General features: G+C 36.5%; 1 protein-coding gene across 7 annotated transcripts in view; it reads left to right on the top strand.

Annotated features, from left to right (window-relative positions):
- Positions 1–18567, top strand: part of FAT1 (FAT atypical cadherin 1) — a 105236-nt gene that overhangs the window by 2988 nt on the left and 83681 nt on the right. For all 7 annotated transcript variants that reach the window (XR_003572863.1, XM_027898663.1, XM_027898661.1 and 4 more), the window contains exon 2: positions 5497–8785. Coding sequence is in view for 6 of the 7 variants with exons in the window: in XM_027898663.1 (XP_027754464.1) it covers positions 5518–8785 (3268 nt within the window). In the remaining variant the exon portion in view is untranslated. The remainder of the gene's footprint in view (positions 1–5496; positions 8786–18567) is intronic.

Here is an 18567-nt window from a genome sequence, read left to right as displayed (position 1 = left end):
CTGCTGTCTCCCTGTGAAAGAAAAGAATGCTGTGTATTTCCCATTTGCTTTTCTAACCATGTGGAAATACTCGGTTATATAGTGAGTAAAATACCTTACTTTAACGCTGTAAACTATTTAAATTTTGAGTTTTTGATTTGTTCTATGTGAAATCCGAAAATCTTGCGTTTTGGAGACTGGAAGGTGAGCTTTAGTAGTCACCCCAGTATTAGGATAGTTTTTTTTTTTTTTTTTTTTTTTTTTTTTTTTTTTTTTTTTTTTTTTTTTTTTTTTTTTTTTTTAACTCAGCATGCTAAAGAACTTTGTATGGCTAAGTTAACCCTGCTGTCAGTGCAAGTAAACAACTGTAAATGCCTTGAAACTTTCAAAGATTTAGATTAATCTTAGATTTAGATACATTATTTTAAGTTTAAAAATGAATTCAAGATCAGCAAAACTATTTTTGTCATCACAAATATTAAGGCGCCACACTAAATTTTGGTCAAACTCTCATTCACAGAGATTGGAGGTCTGCTTTTCCTTGCATAGCTGGTGAGTTCAGTATTAGATACACTACTAAGTAACTGATTACAGATAAATAGTTGAAATTCTCTGTGTGAATCTTTGTTTCATTCTGGTTTTGGAATCATTCATTACCTGCTGTCTGAATACAGCTGCTGCATTTTCCTTTTAACAACATCTGGATCTGGAAAACATAAATCAAAATACCTTGTGAGATTAACTCATAATGTGGGGAATACAAACATGAAATTTACTGGACTTCAGTCACAAGTTGAAATTGTTATGTTAATCTCTACGACAATGTACATTTTTTGAATAACTTACCAGCTTTGCTGAAGTAATGTTACCATACACTCTCATCATGTGTTAATTTTCTGAATACCAAAACAGACAGGCGCTCTCCCTCCCAGAAATGCAAAATACACTGGTAATTTTTTTGACTGGAAACATTGAAACAGCTAAACCTGGTGTTTTGTTTGGGTTTTTTGTTTGTTTGTTTCCCAGTCAGACTACATAAATAATAGCTTTTAAACAATTGAAAGAGTAGTGTAACCACAGTTAGTGCAGCTCACAGAGTTGCCTGGTCTCTTGTAGATTGCTACGGTAGGAATCCTGTCGTGATGGTTTAGTTACTTGCAAAATAACTTTTCATAATGCATTTCTGTCAAATGGCATTAGTTAGGTGTGCTGATTAAAAATGACCTTTAAAGTAAATAGTTGATATTTTGCTTGGTGGAGACAGTGTCAATAACTTTACAAATCAAAGAAACTGATGCATGTATGGGGTGAAACCCCCACTACCTTTTTTAAAAGTTACTGAAAGATTTCAGTAGAGAAGTGCAGTGGAAACAACACTAAAGAACCTCTTTTAGTCCTCAGAATGTCCTAGAGTGTCCCTAGAGTGGTGTAACAGCCATGCTCACAGAGTCTCATTCTTACAATGAAAATTATGTAGGTTAGTCTTTACTGTAGATTCTTCTGGACTGAACTAGTAATCTTGCGCAAAGAAAAAGGATAGCAAAGGGACTATGATTCATTGGGGTGTGTAGTCTGATTTAGGTTCTTTTTCTGCTTGCAACTTTTCTTTAATTACTGGGGGAATAAATCCCTCAATGTATGCTCCCCATTGACACATTTATGTACAAGAGAAGCTTGGTTTGGTCTTTTTTTTTGCTTGCTTGACATTGAAATTGCTGTTTACTAAATTCTGTATTTTATGCCTAAAACATTCAAATCTCAAACTATAAACTTTAAGTCTAGATACTGTAATGTTCTTGCTAAGATAAGCAGTCTTTTTTATGACTGCTATCTTACCTAGTCATCTTAATTTGTAAGTTACCAGTTGGAGCTCTGCTAGGCCCAAAATTATATTTATTCTTATACCTTTAATGTGAAGATACTTTGTACTTGTAGGCTGTATTAGTATTTTTCCTAGGTACAAATTATGTTAATGTTTTGATGTGTTAAAAATTTTGTTGATGTTGTAACAAAATATTAAAACTGTCTTATGTATCCCACTGCAAAATATACATATAAATAAAAATGACCTGCATGTGTATATACATAAAAAACAGCTGATTAATAATTTCCAAAGAGGAAATCAAAGTTTGTTTGAAAGTAGATTTTCAAAATAATACAGCGCGCACTTCTTATAACTTAGAGCTATGATAATTTGTCAAGCAAACGGTTGCTTTTTGTGTTGAAAATGGAATCAGAAAATCCTAAACTGGTCATACTCCAAAGATAATAAAAATTTAAGAGTTTAAAGTGTAGCCTTTGGCTAAAATGTTTCTGAAATTCAGTCATTCTGGCACACTGTAATGAGCAATCTGAGTTTGTATCTTACACATTATCATTTTATCTTAACACTTTCATACTTTCTTCTAGCAGTTAACTATCCTTGCAACTGGCATTGTTTAATACTTTAGATATTTACCAAGACTATATTATGTTGATTTTTGGGTAATCCTAGATCAGCATTTTTTAGTTTCTAGTAGCTTTGTAAATTATGACAATATGGAAACAGTGTCAAGTAAGATAAATTACTTTTATTTACCTACCATGTTTAACTTTTCAGTTGAGAGATGCTTTTAAGTTCTTGATTGTGACTCAACAAGTCTTAGGAGTTGCTGCTGAGGAATGGATTCTCTTACTGGTAGTTGCATCATTGTAATAGGCTGCACGTTGACAGTTCTGAGCAGACTCTACTTGAAGCTGTTACAGAAGAGCAGCAAAAAGTGCTCAAGGTATTATGGCACAAAAAAATATTTACAATAATAGTAAAACCTACATGTGTTCAACTTTGAATATTAATGAAAGGTTTTGATACCTTAAAGCAGTCTAATGCATCTTTGTGTGGTACACCTTGTGTCTAATGTGCCTGAGATGAGAGGAACAAATGATAAAAGGTACAAACAGATAAATATATAAATATACCACTTGAGATAGCCTGTTGTCAAACATAAGAATAGGCAATGAGTTGGCAGGTGCCACAATACCAGAAAGAAAGTTGGGTTTTGGACTTCAGCATAACTCATTATTATCATTAGTTGTAGTAGTAGTAATAATAATAATAAGTGCTAGTGTAGAAAAGAGGGAAACATCTGAACAGATCAGCATAAGGGCTGATCATTGAGTAGGTTTTGAAAATAGAACAGCTGCAAAAATTCCAGCAAGATGGAGGAAAAAAAAATGGTTTTGTTGGTTACTTAAAAGTGATGTAGTAATTTCTTAATATGGCCAGTTAGACTTTTAGGCCAGTCTACAGGCACCTAAATTGCTCAGAGTTTTGTATTGATATCAGTTATTTGTTGCAGGGATTTGGTTGTGTATGAGAGTTTGTTTGTTTTGTTTGAGGTTATTTTGGTTTTAAGCAAATATTTGTTAACTTGGCAGTATATTAGGGGATAAAGCCCTGGAGAACCAAGTGTCTCTGTATTCCCAGGACATATTATAGGCTGGGAAGAAAAGTAGATAGGGGAGGACTAATGTTGTTAACCCGTTGAAGTGGTTACTGTTCCAGCCTCACACTCATTTGCCCTCTAAACCTTTCCTTCATCTAGTGTTAAGACCTTGTAAATATTAGTTCCAGCTAGTGACTTGCTTGTAAAAGCTTTTATGCTTTTTATTATTTGCTTATTTGCTGTTCATTGTTTTCTATATTTATAAGTTAAATCGTGCGACTTCATTGCTAGATTTGGAAAACACTTGTTTTTTTTTTTTCTCTTTCCAAAAAGATACTCCTCGTCATTGCTCCTCTCCAATATTTCCTATAGTTTTTGTGGATCTGAGTCTTAAATTATTCTCAAAATCATTTACTTAGTAATGACTGTGACTGAATTCCTTCTTCTGAGGTTTTGGAGTGAATGGTTGACACAAGTAGACTAATTTGCTTTAATGTTTTCCAGTGGGCAGAGGCTGTCCATGGAATGTAGACCAACATGATCTTTCATGTATCTACCTGAGTAGGTAGGAAGTAGGGAAGGGAGAAATTAAGAGAAAATGTGAGTGGAGGAAGGAGACAACATAATGTGATACTATTTTAGCTGAGGTGAACAGAACTAGTGTGAGGATAGGCACTGAGGAGAGGTTGAAAGGCAAAGAATAGGGTAAGGGCGAACTAGGGCTAAAGTGTGGGGGAAAGAAAAGTCAGGAACCAAGAAAGAAAGGGTAGAGTGAGTAATTACTATGACTTGTATAGCAAACTGGCCTGAGAAGAAAATGCAAAAGGAGAGGTAAGGGAAAAATATTTAGGATAAATAGGGAAAGGTGAAAAAAATTAATTTGTATGACTTAATCAAAGTAGTTAGGACAATGTTAGATAACTTTCTATTTGCTGGAAAGAAATTTTGCCCCCAAGATCTTGTTTAATGATTGGACTTATTGAGGGAGCCTTCTGCAGCTTTGATTTGGTATCTTGAGAGACTTTGGGGAGTGAATCACAGAATATGCTGAGTTGGAAGGATCATTAAGTCCAACTCCTGGCCCCATGTAGGACCATCCCTAAGAGTCATACCATGTGCCCGAGAGTATCATCCAAACTCCTCTTGACTCATGAAAAAAGTGGTCCCAGATGTTTGTTTTCTGAGGCTTCTGTCTTTCTTCCTACTAAAGTCTTGCCTGGATTTAGGTAGTGGAAGTGTTACACTGACTTTGTCAAAAGGGAAAGCCAATGAGGGTGTGCCTCCAAGTCTGTCTTGCTGTTCTAGGCTCTTTCCCCGTCATTTCTGGAGTGTGTTGGAGAAACATGATTTAAATGTACCTCTAGTTATTTTGATAGTTTCCTGTTCTCATAGCTCTTGATACTAATTTGATTCAGATCTATTCTGAGATAAAGGAATACGTCTCACTCTTTATTGGCTTTACAACTTAGTGATGCTTGATAAAATTTTTTTTCAGTTATAAGCACCACTCTTACAAGGGTACTCAGAGCCGGAGAGAATACAATACAGAATTTTCTCTGTTTATGTTTTCTTTAATTCTTGGAAGAGGTGCACATAGGATATTTTAAAGAAATCATGGTAATTTCAAGCCAACTTTTGCAGTTTACTTCCACATAGTTGGACATCAGCCTAAGTGAAATGAGGAAGGAGAATTTTCTATTAGAAGTCTATATCATGAAGGAACTAGAGAACCAGAGTGAATGTTTACTACTCCAGATTAGTTCATATCCAGTTTGCTCGCTTATAGCTGACTGCACTGGCATATTTCTTCTAGCATGTGGTTTCATGGAGTTGTTTATTTTAACTCAACTCATAACCCTTTTGTCTTGTTAGTAATTCCTAGACTTTTGATCTCATGGATTCTTGGCATTTTTTAGGAGTTTTAATTTATCTGCGTTTCTATTACTGTAAATAATTTTGAAACTTTCTGCATGTAATCTAGATGTGTAACTTACTAGTTTTCTCTCAAGCATGAATTCTGAACTAAGCATCAAGGTTATTTGCTAAATATTTGAACAGTCATAAGTCTTACCATATCTCTTTCTTGTTTCAGGGTTTCTTTTTAGTTGCTGCCATGGGAAGATACTTGACTATGCTGTTGCTGCTGATGCTGCTGGTGCAGCACTTTGAAAACTGTGAAGGAAATCAAAGGCCGCATCATGCTCCACCAGTGCAATTTACCCAAGTACAGTATAATGCCACTGTGTATGAGAATTCCGCAGCCAAGACTTACGTTGGGCATCCAGTCAAAATGGGCATTTACATTACAAATCCATTATGGGACCTAAGATACAAAATTATTTCTGGTGACAATGAGAACTTGTTCAAAGCTGAAGAATATGTTCTTGGAAACTTTTGTTTTTTGAGAATACGGACCAAGGGAGGCAACACAGCTATCCTTAACAGAGAGGTGAGAGACCATTATATGCTGACTGTTAAAGCAGTTGAAAAAAATACAAATGCTGAAACACGCACGAAGGTCAGGATACAGGTACTGGATACAAATGACTTGCGGCCTTTGTTTTCTCCAACGTCTTACAGTGTTTCGTTGCCTGAAAACACAGCGATAAGGACCAGCATCGCAAGAGTCAGTGCAACAGATGCAGATATAGGAACAAATGGAGAGTTCTACTACAGCTTTAAAGAAAGAACAGACGTGTTTGCTATACATCCAACTAGTGGAGTGGTAGTTCTAACTGGTAGACTTGACTACTCGGACACTAAGCGTTACGAGATGGAAATTCTTGCGGTGGACCGTGGGCTGAAGCTGTATGGTAGCAGTGGCATAAGCAGTATGGCAAAACTAATTGTTCACGTGGAGCAAGCCAACGAGTACGCCCCTGTTATTACAGCTGTTACGTTGACTCCATCAGAATCGGACAAAGATCCAACGTATGCAATTGTGACCGTAGAGGACAATGATCAGGGTTCAAATGGGGAAATCGCATCATTAAATATTGTTGCAGGAGATGCGCTCCAGCAGTTCAAAACCGTGAGGTCTGTTCCAGGAGGTAAAGAATACAGAATAAAAGCCATTGGTCACATCGACTGGGAGAGTCACCCTTTTGGATATAACCTAACCCTTCAAGCTAAAGATAAAGGGAATCCCCCACAGTTTTCTTCTGTAAAAGTTGTTCATGTGACATCACCACAATTTAAGTCTGGTCCTGTCAGATTTGAAAAAGAGATCTATAGAGCTGAAGTAAGTGAATTTGCCCCTCCAAACACACCTGTGGTAATGGTGAAAGCTGTGCCTAGTTACCCACACTTAAGGTATGTGTTTAAAAACACACTGGGAAAAGTAAAATTCAGTTTAAATACTCACACTGGTCTCATTACCACGTTAGAACCCATAAAAGCACAACATGCATCCCATTTTGAACTTGAAGTTGTGACAAGTGACAGAAGAGCTTCTGCAAAAGTATTGATTAAGGTACTAGGCATGAATAGCAATCCTCCCGAATTTACTCAGACATCCTATAAAGCCTCCTTCGATGAAAATGTGCCAATAGGTACGAGTGTCATGAGAGTAAGTGCAAAAGACCCTGATGAGGGGGAAAATGGTTATGTGACCTATAGCATTGCAAACCTAAATCCTTTGCCATTTGTGATTAACCATTTCAGCGGGATTATTAGTACCTCAGAAGACTTGGATTATGAATTGATGCCAAGGGTTTACAGTCTAAGGATTCGAGCTTCCGACTGGGGTATACCATATCGTCGAGAAGTTGAAGTTCCTGTTACTATTATTTTAAATAACTTGAATGACAATATACCTCTCTTTGAGAAAATAAATTGTGAGGGAGTAATCCCCAGGGATCTTGGTGTTGGAGAACAAATAACAACTGTATCTGCTATTGATGCAGATGAGCTCCAGTTGGTGAGATACCAAATTGAATCTGGAAATGAACTGGATATATTTAGCCTAAATCCAAATTCTGGAGTACTTTCACTCAAACAGTCACTAATAGATGGCATAGGTGCTAAAATGTCTTTTTACAGTTTGAAAATTACAGCTACAGATGGAGAGAACTTTGCAAAACCATTGTATATCAACATAACTGTAGCTAATAGCCGCAAACCAGTCAACTTGCAATGTGAAGAAACTGGTGTTGCCAAAATGCTTGCAGAGAAGCTCTTACAGGCAAATAAATTGCACAGTCGTGGAGAAGTTGAGGATGTTTTCTTTGATACTCACTCTGTCAATGTGCACACACCTCAGTTTAGAAGTACTCTCCCCAGTAGCATTGAGATAAGAGAAGACCAACCTGTGGGCTCCAGCTTATTATTTATGAATGCTACTGATCTTGATACTGGCTTCAATGGAAAGCTAGTGTATGTTATTTCTGGAGGTAATGAAGACAGTAGTTTCATTGTGGATATGGAAAGAGGAGTGCTGAAAATTTTATCTCCCCTCGACCGAGAAGTAAAAGATAAGTATACTCTCAATATTACTGTCTATGATCTTGGAATACCACAGAAGTCTGCCTGGGCCCTTTTAGATATAAAAATTTTGGATGCTAATGACAACCCACCGGAGTTCCTTCAAGACAGTTATTTTGTTGAAGTAAGCGAAAACAAAGAGCCCAACAGTGAAATAATTCAAATTGAAGCTACTGATAAAGATTTAGGGGCTAATGGAGAAGTGAAATATTCTCTTCTTACAGATACAGACAAGTTTACTATTAATGCTGTGACGGGAGTTGTAAAAGTTGTAGGCGTTCTGGATCGCGAGGAACAGCACATCTACTTCTTGAAAATAGAGGCTAGGGACCAACCTGCTGAAGAACCTCAGTTATTTACAACCGTTATTTTGAAAGTGTCTGTAGAAGATGTTAATGACAATCCTCCTAAATTTATTCCTTCAAATTATCATGTTAAAATTCGAGAAGATCTTCCTGAGGGAACTATTATTACGTGGCTAGAAGCCTACGATCCTGATTTAGGCCAGTCAAGTCAAGTACGATACAGTCTTCTGGACAGTGGAGATGGCACCTTTGATGTTGACAAACTAAGTGGAGCAATACGTATTGTACAAAGACTGGATTATGAAAAGACACAACTGTATAATTTGACTGTGCGGGCCAAGGACAAAGGAAAACCCATTTCATTGTCCTCTACCTGTTACGTTGAGGTTGAGATAGTTGATGTGAATGAAAACTTGCACCCTCCTCGGTTCTCCATATTTGCAGATAAAGGCTTTATAAAAGAAGATGCCCCTATTGGGTCCTCAGTAATGACAGTATCTGCTTATGATGAAGATGCAGGACGAGATGGGGAGATAAGATATTCCATCAGAGATGGATCTGGTTTAGGAGTTTTTCGAATAGATGAAGAAAAAGGTAAGCTGACTGTTATTTTTATATGCTGAATAAAATCATATGCTAGGACAGAGATAAGAAAAACAGTATTGCCACAATTAACGTATGTGTCCTTGTTAGGATAAAAAGATGTCAGCAAAACTGTGTATAGCTCTGTCTGCCACTTTAGTGAAATTATACATTTGATAGGTGATTTTCCACTGTCCTCATTTCCATCCAGCCTACCTAAAGCCACGATTAGGTCTTAAAATGTGCTCTACCTAGCAAAAGTAAGAACACTGTTGATATAAAATGAAAGTTTGGCTCACGCGGACACTATTGTCTTGTGGATCTTATGACTGCTTTCTAATGTTAAGTGACATATTTTTTGCTTCATTTACCAGAGGTATGCATGGGTGTGATCTTGCCATACACACTGGTTTTGTTAGTTACCTTTCAGAGTTGTTATACACGCCCAGCTAGAACTTAGTAAGCTGTGCCTTCTTGACCAAAAGGCTTCTGCCAAAGAAAGCATAGATGCAGCCTCAAAAACACCTCATATAAGTGAATCAGATTGAACTCTTGATTTATTTCAGTACTAATGCAGAAATTGATGAGCAACTGCAGGCATTTTTCCAGTGTCATGCATTCAGAAGAAACATAATTTTGTTTTCAATAAAATTCTAGTGCTGACTTTGAACATTTTGGTTGGATGTCTATGTAGCTACTCATTCATTTATTTCTTTGATAAAGATAGAACATTGATATTGTGCTGTTATATAAGATTCTCGAAATGAATTGAGGAAGAATTTGGTGCAAAATTTGGCTACAGGTTACATGTAGGTAAATGATGGCATATGTGATTGATGTCTTACAGAAAAAAAAGACTTGTAACTGAGAATAAAAGATGGCAAACATATAGGATTCATCCAGTAGCCATTCTGTGTGTTCTATATGCTTCCCATAATTGTGAATATGGGTAATGCAGACTCAGGAAGTCACTGTACTCCTTCAGGGTTTAGGTGAACAAGCTGTTACAATATTTTTCCTTCTTTCTCTTGTGGCTAAAAAAACAGTTCTAGAGGTTGAAATGTAGCATTACTTCCCCTAGCTTTGCTTTTAACAAATTTCGTAGTTAAGATTGTGGAATGATTTTTCTAAAACTGGAGAATTTAATACTTTCTAAGACTTAGTCATTTCACTTTTAGGCATCTGGTATTTGTGCAGAATATTAATTCGTGCATCATTATGCCTTTCTTTTGACATAAGTATATTCAAGTTCACTTGTGTGTTATGGTATCTTAGAAGTGACTAGTTGTCCTATAGAATGAGTCAGAGTTTGGCAATTTATTGTCCAAGTGATAGATAACAGTAGTGAAAATGAAAGGATAAATAAATATTTTTATTTCAACACTAACCTAATTTGTGCCTATTTATGGGCATGTGAACAGGTATGTGTATTTTTGTGATGCTACTACCATGGCAGAAGTAGTTGTCTGCATGTGTGCCTCTTTACTCTTTTGGCCCAAGGCTAGTTTGCGTGACTGAAGAATTGGTGTGAGTTTAAGTAAGTTGCTTTTTATCTGCTGGATTGCCAGTTTTTAATCTCAGTGAACAAATTCCACTGATGACGCTGGAGTGGGGAAGCGTGTGTTTTTATGTTTGGTACTATGTGTCAATTGGTGATCTAAAGGAGCATGGGAAAGATCATCGAGTACAGGCAATGTAACAGTGTAGCTTGAATTTTGCACTGACACTTTTTTTTTTTTTTTTTTGTAAAAAGCCATCAGAATTGTTACTGAAGGCACTCTTTATACTGCAGTGTCTGAGTATTTGTCATGTTTTTCAAAATGGACTGGTGTTGATACAGGGAGCAGAGTGATAATTAGCCAAGAAAGCACATTAAAGAATTTGTGAAAGAGGAGATCTGTCAAGCGACTCGCTGACTTTTTCAGCTTGCCATAGACCTCTTCTGACTTTACCCTTGAGCTGTGTCCCATCCTGCTCTCTTTGAAAAGCATCATACTACACTTTCAGTTCAAAGATGGATTCAAAGCAGATTTAAGAAGTTATTTTGAGTCAACACGTAACTATTCAGTAGCTAGGGGGAATCCTTTTATCCCTTGCTTATAAGGAATTAACAAAAACAATCACATTTTCAGATGGACTAGGTGATCATGATGATAGAAGCATCAAATAGCTAGTTCAATGCATTGAACTTTTTGTTGACTTTCAAATTGTCTTTTCCATGTCAACTTTTAAAATTTTACAGTTCAAAAGGTAGGCAGTTATATTAGTGTTTGATATCTGTACCTGTAATTCTGGAATTTTCACAAGAGAATTTAATAAATCTTTACTATTAAGTCTTGAGTACTGTTTTCTGAGATCTGCATTTTAGGTCAGTGGGTTATCATAGGTTCTGTTTTCTGCAGTTGTGTCCAAACCATTCAAAGTAAATCTCTTAACAGGGAGCCCTAAACACTAATACTCCCAAACTCAGGAGTTGCTCTGATTACTCCTGACTACTCTGATGCTTTTCAAGAAGACACAGAAAAAAGCGTATTGGGGTGAATTTCGTAGTCAGTTATATTTTAGCTTTCATGTAAGTATTCTTTAGCTTGAAAGGGCACTAATGGTCAGGAAAGGAGGAGAGCAAGATGATAGAAGTCTATAAAATGGCAGTTTCTGCATCACCTGTATTACTGTCTGTTTCTTGCAATGCAGGAAATAGGGCACCCACTGCTACCAGGTTCTAAGGGGAAGTATTTTTCCTTTCCTGAGCTAGAAGTGTAATAAAATCATGATACTAATTTCCTCAGGAAGTTATAGAGATTGAAAGTATAACTAAAGAAAATAAATGGTACTAATGAGATTATTTTGAAGTTCAGCCTCATGCTATCTCCATCTTATAAATAGTTAACTGGAACCCAAGTGGGTAAGGGAGGGAAGATCAGAGGTCAGCACTCAGTGTATGATTCAGAAGTATAACAGTGCATTGTGACTGTTACTGTACAGAGATAAAATTACATTATAAATGGAGATTTTGGGAGTATTATAACAGTATGAGAGGAAAAATGTTAAAATGAGATTTCTGTGTTGTGAATTTATACAACAAAGCAATTGTTTATCCTTTAGGTGTGTGTTCAGGAGAACTTGGAATTTAAGATGGCTTTTATGTGTGAGCTAGACTGAAGTCTGTAAATTGAGGTGATCACTTGGCAATAAATTGCCTACTAAAGCAGCTGTAAAATATTTTCTCAAAGAATTTGATAAGTTGAGCAGATTGGTATGTATTAATAATGTAATGTATTGTATTGATGCAGATCCCAGTGTGCCACAAAAAAAACTCATGCACCATCTAAATCCCATTACCACTGAGCAATAAAAGTGAGATAAATCACATCAATACCATGCTGCTACTTCTATTTAGAAAAACTCCAAGGAATGATAGAAAGAATTGATGAAGGAGAATCTAAAGCAGAAGCTTTGTGCGACTAAGGCAGTATTGAAACTTCCTTCCTTGTCCCAGTTATCATTCCAGAGGGCAAGAAGGAAAAAAAAGAATGACTTCTTGTTTAATTTTTGATTGACAAATATGAGGATGGAGTATTTCCGTTAAGTATTTACACTCCTCAAAGGTTAGAAGAAAGATGGGAGCTCTAGCTTGTAAAAACGGTATTGGAAAGAGCTCATAGTTCTTCTTCCAGTTGTATAGGTAGGTGAACAGTGTCATTGGCTGGATGTGACACTATCATGGGAGCACCAGTGTGGTGTTAGCAAGTTTCCGTGCTAATTTTCAGCTGTACAAATATGAACTGCTACTTCTGAGTAGAAACTCAGTTTTGCTCAGTATCTGGCCTTCTCTGAACAATTTTTGCCAAGCAGATTGTTCTTTTCCTTGAGGTATCAGGACATCTAGCTTGTTACTGAGGGCTCATTTTTATCTTTTTTTCAAGGTTGTTTTCTTCTGGTTTTGGTTTTCTTTCTAGTGCTCAAAATTTAGATAGCTGAGGGAGACGGCAGACTCTGGGTGTGTAGATGCCATGGGTCATTTAGCCTAAGGAAGGTCTCGTTGATAAAAGATGGGGATCCATCCTGTAAGCTGATGTTCATGAATGAAGGAAAGTTTAAGTAATGAATTCCATGGTGTCCTGTTGTGTCTAACCAGCTGGGTACTAGAGCAGTTGCATTTAAAACCCTTGTACATGCAGATACTGGGTGTTGCATATAGGTTCGGCCCAATAAGGTTTCAAACCACAGTGAATTTTATAAACATATTGTTATCAGAGACGTAACAGATAGTTCAACTTGGAAGGCTACCAGCAGGTGTTTTCTAAAATTCTGCAGTTGAGGATATTTCCCAGCACATGAACTAGTTCCAGAATGGTGTTAAGAATGATGTGGCAGTCTGAACCTCATGCGTGATAACCTTTTTACCTGTGTTTAATTCATTGATATAGTTATCTGTTGCTAGGAATCTAACTGTTCTTTCATTAACCTTAGTTTAACTTACTAGGCTATAAGTGTTACAGAATAACACTAATTCTGCTTTAACAATAAGAACAAAGTTTAAAGTAATTAAACTAATTTACTGACTTAAAAAATGTAAGTATGACTATTCTTTTATTACAACAAAAGATCTGTCTTGACTGATATGCTTCTCCAGTAGCATAGGCAGGGCACACACATACTTCCTTCTAACACTTTCCTAGTCTCCAGTTATTTTCTGTTTGGGGAGCTTTTGAGTCACGCGAGGTTTGTAACATTTAGCACATTTATCTTTCTTGTGTAGTCTCCCCTTGAAACGTAATTTTCAACTGTAACCTTGCTACTGTGATAAGGAAAGATGATTTGTTTTGGTAAAGAATGTTGAAGGAGCACGTAAAAAAAAATGTTAATGGAGGTATGTGGAAGAAAATTAATTTTATTGCTCTATCTCTATGTGCCTAAAATACTGTCAATAAAACTTTAAGGCTATGAGACTCTTTTTTTTAATGTTATCAGAACTATTTCCAGCTGGGAAGATAGTAATTCATTAAGGAGAATGAATAGGATTTTAACTATGTAAAGCAAAGTACTGAATTACTCTTAAAAGGAACAGAGCATGGCTAACATGTAATAAGTATGTTAACATTTCTTTGTAGTCCTCATGTAATTACATTAATTTAAATGTAGAATATGATTAACATTTATACAAAAGGGATAGCTTCAGGTTCTGTTTCTTCAGTGACCCTTGGCTTTTGAGCTTTCCAAATCTCTCCACCACTCAGAGTTCTTGAGTTTTAATATGAAGACAGGCATTAGGAAAGTTTAAATACTGTGATTGTCAGCGGAGTAGAACACTTAACTGGATAGCTATTAAACCAGCACTGTTGTCTGGAACAGAAACCAACTGGCCTGTATCTATGCCAAAAAGCTTCATACCTTTAGGCAGGGTGGCTGCACCAAGATTGTTGGGAATGCTGTCTGCTGCAATTTGACTCCTAACTGTGCCCCAGTGTTCTCTGAAAAAGTAGTAGCTGGCACAAGCCAAAAGCAGTTTAACAGTATACACAGTCAAGTTCCAATGCCCAGGAACGTTTTCTGTCTGTCTGTCTGTTGTAAAGATACAGTAATAAACCACTTGAAGATAAGGGAGGCCTTTTTAATCAAAACTGAAATGAGCATGGTTTGGTTTTAAGTTGATTGTAGTTAAGGAGCCTACAAATATGGGACTTTCTTTACACTTTTTCAGTGAATGATGCATCTTGAAGTTGCTCCTTCTATATACTTTGTTACCCTTTTTATAAACACCAGGTATAAAAAACCTTAGTTTCTCTCAGTTTAAATTAAAAAAAACCCCGAACAAACAAAACACTTAGTTCTTAATATTTTCCATTTTTCTACTATACAATGTCCGTGTTACATGTGGACTTAGTGCTGTGTATATTCCAAGTCCTTGCAGATCCATCAGATAGACTGTAGGTCACTGAAAACTATTAACAGAAAGAAAAGGTTGAGCAAATATTTTTGTAAGAAAGGTATTAAACATTAAATTAAAAATTGTAATCGATTAGGTGATGTTGGTAGTCAGGAAAGAATATTCCAGGTGGGTTTAATATGATTGATTAAATCTTAGAGTATCTTCACCTCAGTGCCTAAGATTGTTTACAGAGTTGTGACAATGACATTTCCTCCTTGGCTTCTATCTAGAGATGCAGTCACATTGCCATGTACGTTTTGCAGTTAAAATTATTTGAGTATTTTGACCAGTTAAAAATGAGGAGTAAATAGGAAGAAGACCTTCATAGGATCCTTCTCACAGGATTTTCTTCTTGCAAAGCACAGTAGTCCTTCCCACTACTTTTGAAGAGTGAAATGGATTAGGAGGTTCTCTCTTTCTGCAAAATACTAAGTGGTTGCTGCTTTTTGCACGATAAAGTTTTTCCCTTGCTAGTTCAGGTACAGTCATGAGTGAAGATCAGAGCACAGACTAATCTTCCAGGTGTCTAATTAGCTTTTCAGGCAAGTTTTTTTTCATCCTACCCTGAATTCTGTACTGCTGCATTGCATCGTACTGAAGTTAATGATTTGCCATATAGCTATAGCAGCTAACTTTCTTCACTGGCTGAAGCATAAATGTGCATCAGAATAATTTAAGATTATTCTGTTGTGGTTTAAAAAAAAACAAAAAACAAAAACAACAAAAAAAGAATAAAACAAACCAAAAACACCAAAACCAACCAACCAACCAAAAAACCACCACCAAAAAAAAAAAACCACAAAAAAACCCCACCAAACAAAAAACCAAAATCCCCAACCCAAACTAAAAAACCCTAACCCCCCCAAAAAACTACACAAACAAACAAACAAACAAAAAAATCAGCAATCCCAAAACAACAAAAAAGAACCCAAGCAAAAAATCTAAACCAAAAATAAAAACTCTCACAAGGATTGCTAGGTTCTATAAATTTCTAAGTTGGAGTTAAATTCTTAAGCCTTTAAATCTTAATTTGGAAGGTTAATCGTTTAAGTGAGAGGTTTTATCAGTACTTCAGTTAGCAGTTGAGAGCTAAAACCTGATTCTAATGTATGCTGGAGATTTGAATGACATTCTAGTCAGCAGGCAGATTTTTCTTAAGCAAAGGACTTATGCAGATTATTTTCGGATTCTGGAACTGGCTGGTCAGTTGTCACACTGATAGACTGACATCTGGAACAGAATTTCAGGTGTAAACCCAGAATTCGAACACAAACTGTTGAACTCACTGTTTTTTTGGGAAATAATACAAGGACTATTTGTTTGGATATTGTATAAGTCAAGCTCTTGAAAAAAATTGAAGTAAGGCTTTCCAAGTTTGAGAGGTATTTTTTGTGTGTATCAGGATAAAAGTATATGTTGGGTTGTTTTTTTTTTTGCTTGTTTGTGTTTTGAGAAATGTTGGAAATATATCTGTTCAAGAAATTTTAGTTTTCTATGCTAAATAATAGTAAAAAATACAGCTGTTCTTATTCTGGAAACATGTATCAGTTTAGGTTAGACATACAGAAATATTGTTCCCCTAGCTTTCTCTGTGAGAAGAGCTTAGTGAAAATAATATAGTATTTAAAAAAAAAAAAGGGGCGGGGGGAAGGGGGGACAAGTTAAGATTACCTAGGTAGTTGAGTGCTCTGGAAAAATACTTTAATGCTGATATATATTAAGTATTTTTTCTAGTGACGCATTTATTTTGTACTTTGCCTGGGCATTCCCTCCTTTCGGTTTTGAATTGAGAAAGGTGAGCAGCGTGAGAACAACTTCACTTGACTGGGAGATATGATCTATGCATTTCAACTCTTCCATTGGCACTCCTGTGAATCCTTTGGGGAAAAGTCCTTGTCAAGCTCCTACAGTGCCACCAGAAGAAAGGTTTTGTTGAGACAATAGATAGTAAAGCTGCTTACAGTACCATCTCCAACCAAACATAGTAACCTGTTTTTTAAGCATTTATCCCATGTTTTTATGACTTCTCTTCCCAACCATAATTTTCAGTGATAGTCAAGCACGCAGTACACGGAGCACATCTGAAATACTAGCTTAGTCTGCAAGATGGGAAAGACGACTGTATGTGTGTGGGAAATTTAAATTGAGGAGGCATAGTTGTGGTTGTTAATTACAGATATTAAAAAACTTGAGTAGGCTATTTGTAAAAGAAGGTATTATTTTCTGCTTTCTTCTTAAGGATACTCAGTGGGTTTCCATGTGTTTAGTATGACGTTGAAAAGCAGAGTGAAGTTGATTGAGATGATAATCTGTATGGCTTCATTCTGGTTTTATGGTGTTTTTCTTCAGTGGCATAAAGGCAAACTCATGCCATTGTGCAATAAAAAATTACTTATGTTTAGAAAAAAAGTAACTGTGCCTAAATTGAGTAGTACTTTGAGTTTAAAAAAACATTTGTGTAAAATTTCATGCAACTAAAATGTATTTTCCACCAATTTGTTATGGTTTTAAAAATGAGGCATTTGGCACATAGACAGTACAAATAGTTGTAACAGCAGCTTACTAATAATGACTCTTATTTTCCTAGATCTCCTGTAGTGTTAGGAGAAGTTTAAAAACTTTTTTTTTAAAAAGCATTATAGACCCGGTTCAGCACAATTTGTGTCTGTTTAAAGAAATGAAGGTAAGAGCCAGGCACCCACTATCCATCTGACTGAGGACAAGTCCTAAATTTGCTGCTATCCACAGAAAGCAATCCAGAAAGTGTTTTCCTAGGAGATAACTAACTTGTGTGTGTGTTATTTGGCTTGATTCCTGGTACCATACACTGGCTGCCTGATACCTGAATTTAGTCAAGTGCATGTGAGTACCTGAGTTCAGAACAGGTTACTTGGTTAACCTGGCAGGGACCATGGGGTCTTGACTGCAGTTTGCAACTTTGTACTACTGTACTGAGGATGTGATTATATTCAGTCTAAGGTCTGAAATTAATGGTGCCACTGGGCTAACCTGTGATACGATGCTGTTACACTCATGTTTCTTTTCAGGTGCATCAAACTAAGCCTGGCATTTAGAACTAATGTTGAATTTCAGTTTGGCAGAGGTTAAGGAGGCCTGATTTTGGACCAAGGTCCTGAGCAGCCTGGAGCTAGGGAATTACTTTTCTTTCTTAGGCTAGAAAGAAATTATGTAATTTGCATTTGTGATGGTGGTAACTTCCAAAGTGCTATTAGTTTGTTAATGTAGCTTTTAGAATGTGTCTTTGGAAAAAAAGGTGAATTAGTTTTAGACAAACATTCATCTTATGTTTTCTGTTGGCAGGGGGATCTTCCAAAGTAGTTTGAGAGTTTTCTTAGGTATCCCGCTGAGTAAAGCATCACCTTAGCTGCCAAATAGAGATCCCATACAAAAGCTGGGGCTCCTCCCCTCTGTTGCAGGCATGCTGAAAGTAAGGGATTGTTTTGTTGTGAAAGGTGTTGATTGGGTTACAACTTGGTTTGATGAAAACGGAGCTGCCTGAGGGCTGTGTCTCTGTAGGAAATGAACTGAGCTGAGCCACATGCGGTCTGAAAGATTACCTTATAAACAGCAATCAGTTCAGGCAACAGAATACATATTAAGGGCCTGTTAACTTCCTTGGGTCTCTCTTTGACTTGAAAAGTACTTGTGAGCAGAGGAATAATAAAAGAGAAGGGTTGCCAAAAGCTATGGAAGGTGCATCTTGCTATATCACTGTTGGTACATCTGTTAAATTGGGAATTTATTTCCTACTAAGCATCTGCTGAGCTTTTGAAGTACATATTAAGGTCAAAGGAGGGGCGCTTGAAATGATTTCGTAATGTTTATTCTTTTCTTTGAAGAT

Source organism: Empidonax traillii, unplaced genomic scaffold, assembly GCF_003031625.1.
Source record: "Empidonax traillii isolate 1590-97213 ecotype Southwest subspecies unplaced genomic scaffold, ASM303162v1 scaffold613:size471213, whole genome shotgun sequence".
Taxonomy (NCBI): Eukaryota; Metazoa; Chordata; class Aves; order Passeriformes; family Tyrannidae; genus Empidonax; species Empidonax traillii.
The sequence above is the reverse complement of the archived record's forward strand: the minus strand, read 5'-3'. Positions and strand labels throughout refer to the sequence as shown.